The sequence below is a fragment of the Rhinoderma darwinii genome, chromosome 3 (assembly GCF_050947455.1).
Source record: "Rhinoderma darwinii isolate aRhiDar2 chromosome 3, aRhiDar2.hap1, whole genome shotgun sequence".
Lineage (NCBI taxonomy): Eukaryota > Metazoa > Chordata > Amphibia > Anura > Rhinodermatidae > Rhinoderma > Rhinoderma darwinii.
Window position 1 is genome coordinate 73,340,576 of NC_134689.1, and position 15,766 is coordinate 73,356,341.

Here is a 15,766-nt window from a genome sequence, read left to right on the forward strand (position 1 = left end):
GGACAATTATCTCAAGAGCTATTTAATGGGCTGCATGGGCTATTCCCTCGTTATTCCATCACCAATTAAGCAGGTAAAGGGTCTGGAGTTGATTCCAGGTGTGGCATTTGCATTTGGAAGCTGTTGCTGTGAACCTACAACATGAGGTGAAAGGAGCTCTCAATGCAAGTGAAACCGACCATCGCTAGGCTTAAAAAAAATGAAGAAATCCATCAGAGAGAAGCACAAATGTCAGGAGTGGCCAAATCAATAGTGTGGTATATTCTTAAAAAAAAAAGAGTGCACTGGTGATCTCAGGAACACCAAAAGGACTGGACGTCCACGTAAAACAAGAGTGGTGGATGATCGCAGAATCCTTTCCATGGTGAAGAAAACCCCTTCACAACATCTACCCAAGTGACGAACACTCTCCTGGAAGTAGGTGGATCAGTATCTAAGTCCACCATAAAGAGAAGACTTCATGAGAGCAAATACAGAGGGTTCACCACAAGGTGAAAACCATTAATCAGCCTCAGAAACAGAAAGGCCGGATTAGACTTTACCAAACAACAAGTAAAGAAGCCGCCCAGTTCTGGAACAGCATGAAACTAAGATCAACCTGTACCAGAATGATGGGAGGAAGAAAGTATGGAGAAGGCTCGGAACGGCTCATGATCCAAAGCACACCACATCCTGTGTAACACATGGTGGAGGCAGTGTGGTGGCATGGCGGGGGCAGTGTGGTGGCATGGCGGGGGCAGTGTGGTGGTATGGGCATGCATGGCTGCCTGGCACTGGGTCACTCGTGTTTGTTGATGATGTGACTGAAGACAGAAGCGGTCGGATGAATTCTGAAGTGTTCAGGGATTTACTTTCTGCTCAGATTCAACCACATGCAGCAGGTGATTGGACGTCGCTTCACAGGACAGATGGACAATGACCCAAAACATTCTGCGAAAGCAACCCAGGAGTATAGAAGGCAAAAAAGTGGAATATTCTGCAATGACCGAGTCAGATCTCAACCCGATCGAGCTGCATTTCTTTAGCTTAAAGGGAATGTGTCGCTAGAAAAATGTTTTTTGTTTTTTTTAGTTAAACTGTTAGTATATAAATGATTAAACATTGTTCTAATTTTTTTTTTTTTTTTTTCACAAGTCAGGAAATATTCTAAATTAGATTCTAATTTATAACATTTCCATGTGCTGGTCACTAGAGGGAGCAATTCCCAAAATTGCAGCATTGTCATGTGGTAAAGCAGCCTCATTGCTTTATTGTGCAAAATTGGAGAAGACACACTCGCTTTAGCGTCCTCAAACAATCCCCCCTCCTTTCTCCTGGCTAGTGCCAGGAGAAAAGAGGGGGTTGAATGTTCAAACCTCCTACACTGTGTGTCGCCATTTTTTGAGCGAATGTACAGTGTAGGAGGATTAGATACAGTGGTAAATACACAGTATAACACGAACATACACAAACATAACTTACCTGCTCCTGCCGCCGCCGCTCCGTCCGCTCCTAGTTCTTGCTTCTGAACATATGGACAGAAGCCGCGACCGGAAGTAGTCATCTTACTGTCCGGCTGCGACTTCCTGTCCACATGAAAATGGCGCCACATGTCGCTCGGCCGAAGACCTTCCTTTTGGATTGTGTGGGAGCGGCGCATGCGCCGTTCCCACAGACGGCGTACGCTATAGTGAATGGAATGGCTCCCGTTCGCATTCTCTATGGGGATGTATGTGCCGTATTCCATCTCTGTATGTGTCATTAATCGACACATGCAGAGATGAAAAAAAAATGGCAGCCCACATAGTGAAATAAAAGTAATAAAAAAGAAGAAACTACAACAAAAATAAATAAAATGTATTTTAATAACATACTAAAAGCAATAACATATATAAAAGAAAAATTTTTCACGACCCCTTCCCTTTAAAGATTAAAGGTTCTCTTTAATCTGTGTGTCAATATTGCAGGATGCGATCAGGTGGCCCTGTTATATAGGAGGTGTTCATTTGCAATAGAAATGAATGGATGAGTATTTTTATCTGCAATTATGGTCCGTAATTGAGTGTGATGTGTGTGCCAATATACAGAGCTTTACTAGCCTATTCTGCTGCCTTAAAGGGAATGTGTCGCAAATTTTAAAAAAAAAAACAGGCAGGTTGGACTTCCGGTTCCGGCCCCGGCATGTAGAGATGCACGCCTGAGAGCGCTCCTGCCTCCGTTCCACATATCTCCCTGTCAGACCGTACTTACGTCCTCTGGGGAAGCACAAATCATCCAGCCATCTTCCGGGCGCAGTACCCGTTCGACCGGTGAGTGCATGGACAGATTTGTCTCAGTAATGGGGAAATCCAAGACGCAAAGCAAATCAGGCCGCGTGGCTGAACAACTGCCCAATATGGCGGACGGGCCTGTCCCGCCTAGTGTATTGCCTGAACATTCGGAGCTCAGCTCCTCACAAATACAGGACATGGGCGACACATCTTGTGTCATTGATTACAAGCAACTGGCGGTACAGGTGGCACAGTTAATTACCCCAGATTTGCAGGAATCCTTGTCTAAAACGATAGAAACCTCATTATCACATCTGCATACCTCGGTGACACAGCATGAGGAACGTCTTGATAAGCTGGAAACGGCGATTCAAGATGTGGATTCTGGACTTGAGGAGGTACAACAACTGGTACGAGATGCACGGTTGGAGAACAAGAAGCTGTGGGAGCGGGTAGAAGATCTAGAGAACCGCTCTCGGCGGAATAATCTGCGCATTGTCGGCTTACCGGAATCGGTACCAGCTAAAGATCTGAGACGTCTATGTGAGCTGGATCTGCCGGCAGCTTTGGGCATTCACCATCCATGCAGGGTGGAAAGAGCGCATAGAATTGGAGCTGATCTGCGTGCGGCAAAGCCAGATAATCGTAGCGAGGTGAATACAATGAGAGATCGCCCGAGACAAGTAATTGTTAAGTACCTAGATTACTCTGACAAGATGTCTGTGCTCAAATCCTACAAGAACAGAAAAGATGGATTAGATTACAAAGGCCATCGTATCCTCATCTTTGGAGACTTCTCGGCGGAAGTTACGAAGAAAAGGCGAGCATTCTCTCAAATTTGCTCAGATTTATACAAACGCCAGATGAAATTCGCTTTACTGTACCCTGCGGTTTTAAAAGTTTTTCATTCGGATGGGTCATTTGATTCGTTTCAATCTCCGGAAGAGGCCATTGCAGGCTTGAAGCCCTCTACTTCAAAGGATGTACCCCATCGCTCTGCTCAGGGATCTCGGAAGCAGAGTGTAGAAGACAGTCGGGACATTACTACAATTCCGCCATCTTCTCCGAAGCCTCAGCGGGTGGGTCGTCTGGATGCAGCTGATACCTGACAAGATTTTGATGGCTAATACGGTCGGACAGAGCTGATGATCACCGGTGATTGCCTGTTTTGAGTCAGCTTTTATATTACCTGCCAGATCAAAAGAGAAGGGTCTGGATGACGGTTTTTCATTTCTTCTGAGTCTTGCCGATATGGAAGATGTGGTATGGACATACTAACTGTTTTATGTTGTTCTTTATTAAGCAACCCCAGTTGCTTTTACTTAGGAAGGGGGGAATGGAAGGCTACTGAATGTAATTGCACTATGATACATAACCTAGTTGCTTTTTTGGTAATGTATTTCTGTGTGTCGGAAATAAGTGAAGTCTTATTGCACCAATGGGTGGGTGATAAGGTATTAATCCACACCTCCAGTGCGGGAATTGTATTATTGTTTTTAGTTAAACAGTTGAACAGGCAGTTTATGTTGTGGGAATCCATGCTCAGGGACATCTATTTCTGTACCGTATATTTAATAGCTCTTATATGAGAATTGTATCTTGGAACGTCAAGGGGCTACGGTCTCCACATAAACGCATGATGGTATTGCGTCATCTGAAGCGTTTGCGTGCAGACATAGCGCTTTTACAAGAAACGCATTTGGCAGAGGCAGATTTCTTTAGGATGAAAAGGTTGTGGGTGGGTCAGGTGTTCGGATCCCCGGCTGTCGATTCGAAGGCGGGAGTTATTGTTCTCATACACCAAAAGTTTTCCTCAACAGTGTCACAGGTGTCTAGAGATTCGGAAGGTCGATGGATAAATGTATTACTTACTGGCTCCACAGAACAAATCAGTCTGTACAATGTCTATGGCCCAAACACGCGTAGCTCATCCTTTTTTCATAATTTAAGCACTACAATTGGAGCGGATGGACATCCACATAAAATTCTTGGAGGTGACTTAAATGTTGCTTTGCACCCGAGTGAGGATAGGACCAACACAGCTCAGGGGGGGAGAGCCCCCTCTATCACAACTGAAACGATATTAAAAAAATTCCTTGCGGCCACTGATTTGACGGATATCTGGAGACTTCAAAACCCGGACGGTAGGGAATATTCCCACTATTCACATCCACACCAATCCTGGTCTCGCATTGACTATATGTTAGTATCCCCACTTTTATTACACCGAATGCGAGGGTGTGTAATTGAGCAGATGCTTATCTCGGATCATTCCCCTGTAGTATTGGACGTACATGATAGCTTCCCCCACGGTACGGATTACTTATGGAGATTTCCGTCAAATCTGGCTGCGGAGGAATCCTTCCAAAGCAAACTGAAAGGATGGTGGCAGGAGTATGAATTGACAAATGGAGTTCATGCAGATAACACCCAGCTTTACTGGGATACAGCGAAGGTAGTTATGCGGGGTCACATCATGGCATATGTCGCTCATTTTAAGAAAGTAACTAAACAAAAAATTGAGACTTACAGTACTACTCTCAGGACATCTTACACTCTTTTCCAGAATTCGCCTTCTCTAGTTAATAGAGAAGCCTGGAAAAAAGCCAAAAGCGATTACGAGCTATGGTTAGATAAGGGTGAGAAACTGAAGCGCTCGGCCTTAGAGGCGAAATTGTTTCGTTTTGGCAACAAGGCAGGCAGTCTTCTGGCTAGGCTCTCAAAAGGTCCATGGTCACACTCTGTTATCGCTAGGTTAAAGGATCAATTGGGGCAGATACAAAATCACCCCAAACAGATCAATTCCATTTTGAGGGATTTCTATGCCACTTTATACGCTAGTCGCCAGAGTATACCGGGGGTGACTCCTCTTTCTTTAGATTCCCTAAATTTGCCGGTTCTTACTGAGGAAGAGAAGGTCCTGTTAGATTCCCCAATTACGGAGGATGAGCTCAAATCTGCGATCAATTCCCTGAAACTTAATAAAGCGCCAGGCCCCGATGGGTATACAGGGGAATATTTCAAAGCTCTGAGGGATCAAATGGCTCCATGTTTGCTTCAACTATATAATGGCTACCTGTCTGGGCAGCCGATCCCACCAGCCTCTAATGTCGCATATATAAAGGTATTGCCGAAACAGGATAAGGATCCTGCTTTAGCATCATCATACCGGCCAATCTCGTTAATTAATTTGGACCTTAAGTTGATGTCTAAAATAATGGCAGATAGGCTAGCCTTTATTCTCCCTAGATTAATTTCCCCTAGCCAGGTGGGCTTCGTCAAGGGCCGCTCAGCAGTGTCAAACATACGGAAAATTCTGAGTGTTCTAGACGACGTAAATCTTAATACTTCTGCTCATCCATCTCCGGCAATCCTTACCGTGGATGCCGAAAAAGCTTTTGATATGGTGGACTGGGGATGGTTGGGCAGGACTCTAGATTCCATGCATATAGTGGGCCCTTTCCGTAAATACTTGTCTGCACTTTACACAGAGCCGTCAGCACGGGTATACACTCCTGGTTTCCTGTCATCCCCTATTCCATTATTTAAGGGCACTAGACAAGGTTGCCCGCTTTCCCCTCTTCTTTTTAACATTGCCCTTGAACCTTTTATTAGGGCATTGGAGGCTGATGTGGACATTCATGGTATAGCGGTAGGTTCGGCAGTAGTTAAGGCGTCATATTTTGCAGATGATGTATTGGTCTTTTTATCAGATCCGCTTAGGGATCTTCCTAGGGTTTTTGATCTACTGAGGGCTTTCGAGGCCTCTTCAGGGTTTAAGGTGAATGTGGAGAAATGTGAACTCTTAGATTTGTCCCGTACACGAACCTCAAGTAACTGGTCCACTCTAAACATCCCTGTGACCATAGCCAAAAGTTCAATTAAATATCTGGGAATCCATATAGGACGTACCCCTGATTCTATATATACTCTCAACTATCCCCCCCTGTTGTCTAAATTGGTTAATGAATTAACGAGGTGGCGCAGCTTGCCATTATCTTTTATGGGAAAATGTCATTTAGTTAAGATGATAAGCTTTCCCAGATTGCTGTACCCGATGCAGACTATACCCCTTCTTCTTAGACACACAGATATTTTGAAACTTAATGCAGCCTTTACTTCCTTTATATGGTCCCAAAAACGACCAAGGATAGCGCTGAGGAAGCTTATGTTACCCAAAGACCAGGGAGGCCTCAATTTCCCAGACCTTCGTAGGTACAATTTAGCATGCCTTGCTCGGCATGGGATAGATTGGTTGCAGCAATCTAACTTTTATTCCAATTATTCCCTAGAGGCAGGAGTGGTGTACCCGCTACAGTTGTCATCGTTACTGCATACTGCTTATGGTATACTTCCTGACAATGTGAGATACCGTATATTATTAAGAGATACAATAATGGCATGGAAGTCACTTAGGTCTTCATTTGGGCTTCCTCAGCGTATATCCCCACACATGAATCTATGGGGACACCCGGGCTTTTCGCAGGGGAGAGAAAACTCTAATTTTAGACATTGGCGGGCTTTGGGCATCACAACACTCAGGCACATTCTACACCCTTCTGAAAACCGTGTAAGGAGCTTTCAGGAAATGGTGGATACTTTTAATGTCCCTTCACATCATCATTTAGCTTACTGTCAGCTACACTCGTTTATACGCTCCTTGAGTCGAGGTGTGACACAGGTGTGGTTGGAAAACCCCATTGATTCTATGATTGAATCTCCTCCAGCTAAAACCTCCTTATCACATCTGTATAAAACACTTCGGGACCAACAGGGGAGGTCTACGGCAGCATTGCTGTTTAAAGCATGGAGTAAAGAGTTCCCGGTCTCAGAATTGTCTCAACAAATCTTGGAAGGGTGGTTAAAAGTGAGGAAAGCGGTAGTAAATGAGCAATGGCGTGAAACACATTTTAAATTTATACATCGCGCTATCTATGGTTTCAATATTCCCCCACATCCAAATGCGCCAGATAGATTGGAGGCTTGCCCAAGATGTGCCACTCCCAAAACTGATCTTTTACATGGATTATGGAAGTGCCCCAAACTTGTTCCGTACTGGACCGAGATAGTGCAATTTATAAAGGATACTTGGGAAATCTCACTAACCCTGGACCCACTGTCTCTGCTGTTTCATGTCTTTCCTGATCTCCCTAGGGCACCACAAGCCCTTCATGTATTCTTGCTGATCGCTAAAAGATGCTTATTGGCACAATGGCTTACACCCCTTATACCTCCACTTACAGATCTAATGTACCAGATGAAGAAGGGTATACATATGGATAAGTTAGATATAGAGCGTACGCCGGAAGCTAAAGCTTCCAAATTTTTTCAGAAATGGAAGACCTTTATCTGCAAGCATTATCAACAAAGCGAGATTGTGGAATTGATGGCACCATTTCATTACACGTCCTGGTATTTGACAAGAGCGGTTGCAGGGACGCTAGGTAATTTGGGGCCTCAGTGAAGGACTAGCGCAAGGAGGGGGGATGCACAAAGCTTGATCATGACGATATATATGATTATTAGATCTGATGCCCAAATGTCGTATATTGGTTTCTATTAAAGATTAATTGAAAACTGATGGGCCCCTGAGCTATGGTGGGGGGGGGGGGGGGGTTTGTTTGATTGTTTAAGTTACCTGGGTCTAATATTATATGTAAAAACAAGTACCTCAATGTACATCGGTGATACTGTGAATGTAGCAGAATATGGTATTATCTGTTGTATCTTATGCAATATGTTGCTATTATTGTACATTTCCTTTTCTCAGGGATCAATTTTGATACAGAATATCTGATTTCTCATTGTTTTTCTGTTTTTTTTTGTAATGCTATAAAACCCAATAAAATTTGTTTACAAAAAAAAAAAAAAAACAAAAGGTTTAAGTGTCTTAACTTATTGCCATTATATTTTTTACGTTTTTTGCTGTATTTTTTTTTTTCTTCCATATGGTGGAAAGTATTACAAATTTAATAATAATTTTACATGTTTTCCTATGTTGGCCACCAGGGGGAGAACTTCCCAGAATTACAGCAAGGTGAATAAGGCAAAGCAACCTGACTCACAGCTGCCGTAAATGTGGGAGTGAATCTCAACCCCCCTCCCACAAGCCAGGAAAAGGTGTCTTCAAATTGCTAAGCAGTGTCAGGCAGCCATTTTGGGTGTGATTCTGCATCTGGCAGAAGTTATAGGAAACACCAAAAGGCTAAGGGTATGTTCACACGCTTACTAAACAAAGGGAAAACCGCTCCTGATTTTCAGCCATTTTTTAATCAAACTCGCGTTTTTATGGCCGTTTTTGGAGCTGTTTTTCTATAAAGTCAATTAAAAACGGCTCCAAAAACGTCCCAAGAAGTGATGTGCACTTCATTTTGGCGGGTGTCTTTTTACGTGCCGGTTTTGGAAAACGACCACGTAAAAAACGCCCTGTCGGAACAGAACGCCATATTTCCCATTGAAACCAATGGGCAGACGCTTGCAGGCTTTCTGCTTCCGATTTTTCAGCTGAAAACTCTGCGTGTGAACATACCCTTAGAATGTTGAAAGTGAAGTGAATGACTTTTCAGTTGACCGATTCACACGTCGTGTATTTGACACGTGTTTTTTTTGCACATTTTACGTGCCAAAAAGCACATTAAAAGAAATGCTTGATTACACTTGATTTTGCACAACTAGAGAGATTTATCGTTCAGGAGTCTGGGAAAGCTGGGTGACCACCATTACCCCTCCTAGTGGAGTGTGAAAGGGTCATTGTGGTCACCCAGCTTTCCCAGACCCCTGAACGATAAATCTCTCTAGTTGTGCTGAGACTGAGAGGTTCATTAGTCACATTCCCAAACAGTCTCAGCACAACTAGAGAGATTTATCGTTCAGGGGTCTGGGAAAGCTGGGTGACCACCATTACCCCTCCTACTGGAGTGTGAGAGGTTCATTAGTCACATCCCCAAACAGTCTCAGCACAACTAGAAAGATTTATCGTTCAGGGCTTTCCCAGTACAGTTGCATCATGTGTCCTTCATACAAGGGGGGGGGGCCCCATCGGGGGTCTGTGAGATAGAGAGTGGGACAGACAGAGACACACACCTTACCTGCAGTGCAGCTGGTCTTCAGTGTAGCGCCTGCTATCTCCCTGCAAACAGCTGCTCTGCTGTGTGACTCTGACCTGCGTCTGCGCAGTACAGAGACAGAAAGCAGAATCAATGGAACGGCTCCCGTTCATTGACTCCTATGCCCTGTAGCTGCCGTATTCCATCTCTGTATGCGTCGTTAATCGACACATACAGAGATGAAAAAAAAAATGGCAGCCCCCATAGAGGAGTAAAAGAAAGAAAAAAAAGAAAAAGAAAAAGTACAATACAAAAACACAAATAAATAAAATTTATTTTAACCCCTTGAGTACCCAGCTCATTTTGGCCTTGAGGACTAGACCCATTTTTTCAAATCTGACATGTATCACTTTATGTGGTAATAACTCCGGAATGCTTTTAGCTATCCAATTGATTCTGAGATTGTTTTCTCGTGACATATTGTACTTTAGTTTAGTGCAAAAATTTGGTCGATAAATTCATTGCTTATTGGTGAAAAACACCAACATTTAGCAAAAATATGAAGAAATTATGATTTTTCCAATTTTAAATGTATCTGCTTGTAAAACAGATGGTAATACCACACAAAATAGTTACCAATTAACATCTCCCATATGTCTACTTTATGTTTGCATCGTTTTTTGAACATCCTTTTATTTTTCTATGACCTCACAAGGCTTAGAACTTTAGCAGCAATTTCTCATATTTTTAAGAAAATTTCAAAAAGCGATTTTTTCAGGGACGAGTTCAGTTCTGAAGTGGTTTTGAGTGCCCTATATATTAGAAACCCCCATAAAACACCCCATTTTGAAAACTGCACCCCTCAAAGTATCCAAAACAGCATTCAGAAAGTGTTTCAACCCTTTAGGCGTTTTACAGGAATTGAAGGAAGGTAGAGCTGAAATTTTCAAATTTCATTTTTGTTTACAAAATTCATATGTAATACATTTTCTTCTGTACCACAGAAGGTTTTACCTGAGAAACGCAACTCAATATTTATTGCCCAGATTCTGCAGTTTTTAGAAATATCCCACATGTGGCCCTAGTGCGCTAATGGACTGAAACACAGGCCTCAGAAGCAAAGGAGCACCTCTTGGATTTTGGGGCCTCCTTTTTTCAGAATATATTTTAGGCACCATGTCAGGTTTGAAGAGGTCTTGTGGTGCCAAAACAGTGGAAACCCCCAAAAGTGACCCCCATTTTTTAAACTACACCCCTCAGGGAATTTATCTAGGGGTATAGTTAGCATTTTGATCCCACAGATATTTTGCTATATTTTCTGGAGTTAGGCCTGTGAAAATGAAAATCTACTTTTTTTCTGGAAAAACGTAAAAATTTCTAATTTTTGCAAGAAATAAAGGAGAGAAAGCACCCCAACATTTGTAAAGCAATTTCTCGCGATTACGGAAATACCCCATATGTGGTAATAAACTGCTGTTTGGACCCACAGCAGGGTTCAGAAGGGAAGGACCCCCATTTGGATTTTGGAGCTCTGATTTTACTGGAATGGTTTTCAGTGCCGTGTCACGTTTGCAACGCCCTGGAGGGACCTAAACAGTGGAATCCCCCCAAAAGTGACCCCATTTTGGAAACTATACCCCTCAAGGAATTTTTCTAGTGGTATAGTTAGCATTTTGACCCCACAGGTTTTTTGCTGAATTTATTGGAATTAGTCTGTGAAGATGAAAAGAGACTTTTTTTTGGAAAAAACACAGAATTTTCTAATTTTTATAAGGAATAAAGGAGAAAAAGCACCTCAACATTTGTAAAGCAATTTCTCCTGATTACGGAAATACCCCATTATGCGGTAATAAACTGCTGTTTGGACCCATGGCAGGGCTCAGAAGGGACGGAGCACCATTTGGATTTTGCAGCTCAGATTTTGCTGAATTGGTTTCTGGGGGCCATGTCGCATTTGCAGAGTCCCTGAAGTACCAGTACAGTAGAAATTCCCCAGATGTGATCCCAATTTGGAGACTATAATCCTGAAAGAATTAAATTAGAGGTGTAGTGAGCATTTTGAGCCCTCAGGTGTTTTATAGATTTTATTAGAATTGGTCCGTGAAAATGAAATTTTTTTTTTTTCCAATAACCTGTAGATTTAGCTCAGAATTTTTCATTTCCACAAGGAATACAGGAGAAAAGACACCCCAAAATGTGTTACACAATTTCTCCTGATTACGGAAATACCCCCAATTTCGTTTTTGGCGTGGAGATTTTACAAAATTTGTTTTTGACGCCATGTTGCATTGCGCTGAGGTACCAGTACAGTGAAATCTCCCGAGAAGTGACCCCATTTAGGAAACTACACCCCTCAAGGAATTCATCTAGAAGTGTAGTGAGCATTTTGACCCCCAAAGGTTTTGCAGAAATTAGTGCACAGTGGATGTTGCAGATTGAAAATTGACATTTTCCACATATATGCTATTTCAGTGCCCAATGCGTTGGGCCCAGCTTGTACCACTGGAGACATACGCCAGATAAATTGTTAAGCGGTTCTCCAGAGTACGGTAATACCCCATATGTGGTCATAAACCGCTGTTTGGGCACACTGCCAGGCCCAGGAGCGCCATTTGGCTTTTGGAGCGCAGATTTTGCTTGGTAGTAGTTTTGTTTAGTGTTTTACTGGTGTTTCAGTTTATAATGTGGGGGCATATGTAATCTGTGCGGAGTACATCAGGGTATATGTAAGTTGGGCAGAGTACATCAGGGTATATGTAAGCTGGGCGGAGTGTATCAGGGTATATGTAAGCTGGGCGGAGTACATCAGGGTATATGTAAGCTGTGCGGAGTACATCAGGGTATATGTAAGCTGTGCGGAGTACATCAAGGTATATGTAAGCTGGGCGGAGTACATCAGGGTATATGTAAGCTGTGCGGAGTACATCAGGGTATATGTAAGCTGTGCGGAGTACATCAGGGCATATGTAAGCTATGTGGAGTACATCAGGGTATATGTAAGCTGGGCGGAGTACATCAGGGTATATGTAAGCTGAGCGGAGTTCATCAGGGTATATGTAAGCTGTGCGGAGTACATCAGGGTATATGTAAGCTGTGCGGAGTACATCAGGGTATATGTAATATGTGAGGAGTACATCAGGGTATATGTAAGCTATGTGGAGTACATCAGGGTATATGTAAGCTGGGCGGAGTGCAACAGGTCATAATAGGATGATGTAATAATGGGGAGAATGAATAATAAAATTAATTATCCCTGGATAGTGACGTACGCTTTGAACCAATCCTTCATGCACAGGCCGGATTATTGGGTGCAGGAGTCGCACTTCTAAAGGGTGTCTGTGGTGTTGTACAAAATATCCGCACTCCAGCATTGCCTAATCTTTGACTTCTTCACTAGCCCCATATGTAGCACAGACCCCAAAACGTCGTTTTCGCTGGATTTACAGGGTCTACCAGTGGGGGCTGCAAATGATGACGTGGGGTTTTAGGTGAAGAACTGCTGCACATATAAATTAGTCTGGGCCATCGTTTTACATGACTGCGTTCCAAGAGTCATAACTTTTTATTTTTCCGTTGACGAGCTATGTGAGTGCTTGATTTTCATGGGACGAGCTGTCGTTTTTATTAGTATCATTTTGGGGTACATCCGATAATTTGATCAGTTTTTATTCCATTTTTTCTGAGGTGAGGAGACCAAATACCAGAAATTCTTTCACTATTTTTTTTATAATTTTTTACCGGCGTTCTCTGTGCAGTATAAACAACATGTTTACTTTATTCTACGGTTTGATACGATTATGGCAATACCAAATTTATATAGTTTTTATGTTTTACTACTTTTACAAAAAAAAAAACACTTTTTTCTAAATAAAATGTTTTAGTGTCACCATGTCCTGAGAGTCATAACTTTTTTATTTTTTTGTCGACAGAGCCGTGTGAGGGCTTGTTCTTTGCGTGACGCACTGTAGTTTTTATTGGTACCATGTTTGGCTACGCGCGACTTTTTGATCACTTTTTATTCCATTTTTTTGGAAACGTGACCAAAAAAGGAAATTCTGCCATTGTTTTTTATGGTATTTTTTTTACGGTGTTCACCGTGCGGGATAAATAATATGATATTTTTTTAGGTCAGGCCAATACGAACGCAGCGATACCTATTATGTATAGTTTTTGTCTTTTTTTTTCTAATTATAAAGCTTGATCAGGGAAACAAGACGATTATTGTTTTTATTACGTAAAACTTGTATTTATTTATTTATCTAAAACTTTTTTTTAACTTTTTATTTTACACATACTAGGGGACTGGAAGATCTGATCTTCTGATCCCCTGTACAATACACTGCACTACTTCTGTATGTACTGATGTAGTGCAGTGTATTGTAACTGTCACTTTACAACTGACAGTTGAGCCTATTACGTCCTGCCTCGGGCAGGATCTAATAGGCTCCCGTACCTGGCAACCAGGAAGCCGTTGCTAGGCTTCCCGGTTGCCATTGCAACCATCAGAACCCCGCGATTTTTCGCGGGGGGGGGGGCAATGGGAGCCCCCTCCCTCTGTATCAATCACTTAAATGCCGCTGTCGCTATTGACAGCGGCATTTAAGGGGTTAAACTACAGCGATCGGAGAGGACAGTGATCGCTGTAGTTGCAGTGGGATGTCGGCTGTATATTACAGCCGACATCCGATGAAGATGGAGCGAGCACAGCTCCTGTGCCCGCTTCATCCTCAGGGCGTTACTATACGCCCATTTTCGGGAAGGGGTTAATAAAAATAGTAGGTTTTTTTTTTACACCGCTTTCTCTGATCTCCTCACGTATCTCACAGAAGTGAGGAGATCAGAGAAAGTGACAGGAGCTTTCTCCTGCAGACGACGTCACAGACGGCTGTGATTGGTCAGTCTTCAGAGACTGACCAATCACAGCAATCGCCGGCATTGGGGACTGCTAATTGGTCCCCAGGCCGGTAGCAGAGACGGTTAGCTGTCAATGACAGCTGCCGCCGCTGTTCTGTCACTATGTGATTTCACATAGTGACAGTTTATTCCTGCGCCGTAATAGTACGTCGAAGGTACGCTGGAATAAGCGGCCAGCGACGTACTATTACGGCGAAGGTACGCAAGGGGTTAATGACATACTAAAAGCAATATTATATAAAAAAAATATTTTTTGTGACACCAGTCCATTAAGACAAAACTTAAAGCAGAAAGACCCACAAACAAGCAACAACTGAAGACGCGGCAGTAAAGGCCGGGCAAACATCACAAAGGAGGAAACCCAGCGTGTGGTGATGTCCATGGGTTCCAGACTTCAGGCCGTCATTGCCTGCAAAGGATTCTCTACAAAGTATTAAAAAAAACATTTATGGTAATGTTAATTTGTCCAATCACTTTTGAGCCCCTGAAATGAGGAGGTTGTGGCAATTCCTAAACTTTTCACAGGAGATTTTTGTTTAACCCCTTGAAATAAACCTGAAAGTCTAAACTTCAATTGCATCTCAGTTGTTTCATTTCAAATCCAATGTGGTGGCAGCAAAACCCAAATCATGAAGATTGTGTCACTGCCCAAATAATTCTGGACCCAACCCACAAATGCTGCAAACACTCTGAACAAGCATAGCTGCAGTGTAAAGAATGGAGGTGGGACAGAGCAAGAGTATTGAAGTACAGCGGAGCTGGAGTCATTGATCATATCCAAGTCCTTATGAAGATTAGTCTAAAATGATGAAGATCAAAGTTATAATATACATTTTTTTTTTTATTTGAAAAAATTAACAAATCTTCACAGAATAAAAACAGGAAGCGGATCACAAACTCAGCAGAACAATTAGAAGGTCGGCCAGATCAGAGGGTTCATTAGCGGTTGTGTCCAGCGTCTTTGTTAGCGGTTTTGTCCAGCAGTGCCGCCTTGTGGTCATTTTCTGTGCTACATCCTGGACCCCTACAACCCATTACATAGCTGGACAGAAAAACTACTGCACTACCACCCTGCAAACTGCAGTGGCAGCCATATTGGTTGTAACAACTTTCCCATGAACAGATAAATCAAAGAAAAAACCTCCACTGTAACCAGTGTCAGGAGGGGGCGCTAAAGCCGGTTTACTCTTCCAAACTGGATCTTTTATGCAATGGTAAAACTTGTATTTCCCAATAGATTTTCTCCATTAATATAAAACTATTTACACGTGATCATTCTTCATCAAATCTTGAGAGATAAAACGGCAGCGTTATCCCAGTCCATACGGGATGCCTCGGATTCTCCGTGCGAGCTGCATGTCCTTCACAAAGAGAGTGACCCTGTTGGCCTGGTGACTGCAGAGGTAAGAATCTTCAAAGAGACGCACGAGGAAGGCCTCAGCTGACTGTGGATACAGAAGAGCATTAGTCCCTCTTAAAGTGACAGCACTCCCGGTATAATTTACTACACAGCTCGAAGGACTGAGCAGATTTCACTTTTATGAGCTGATAGCTAGA

General features: G+C 42.8%; 1 protein-coding gene across 1 annotated transcript in view; it reads right to left on the reverse strand.

Annotated features, from left to right (window-relative positions):
* Positions 1-15,029: 15,029 nt before the first annotated feature.
* LOC142748955 (histone H3-like centromeric protein A) overlaps positions 15,030-15,766 on the reverse strand; it is a 46,387-nt gene continuing 45,650 nt past the window's right edge. Inside the window, exon 5 of the mRNA XM_075856403.1 lies at positions 15,030-15,654. Within this exon, the coding sequence (XP_075712518.1) occupies positions 15,520-15,654 (135 nt within the window). The 3' untranslated portion in view covers positions 15,030-15,519. The remainder of the gene's footprint in view (positions 15,655-15,766) is intronic.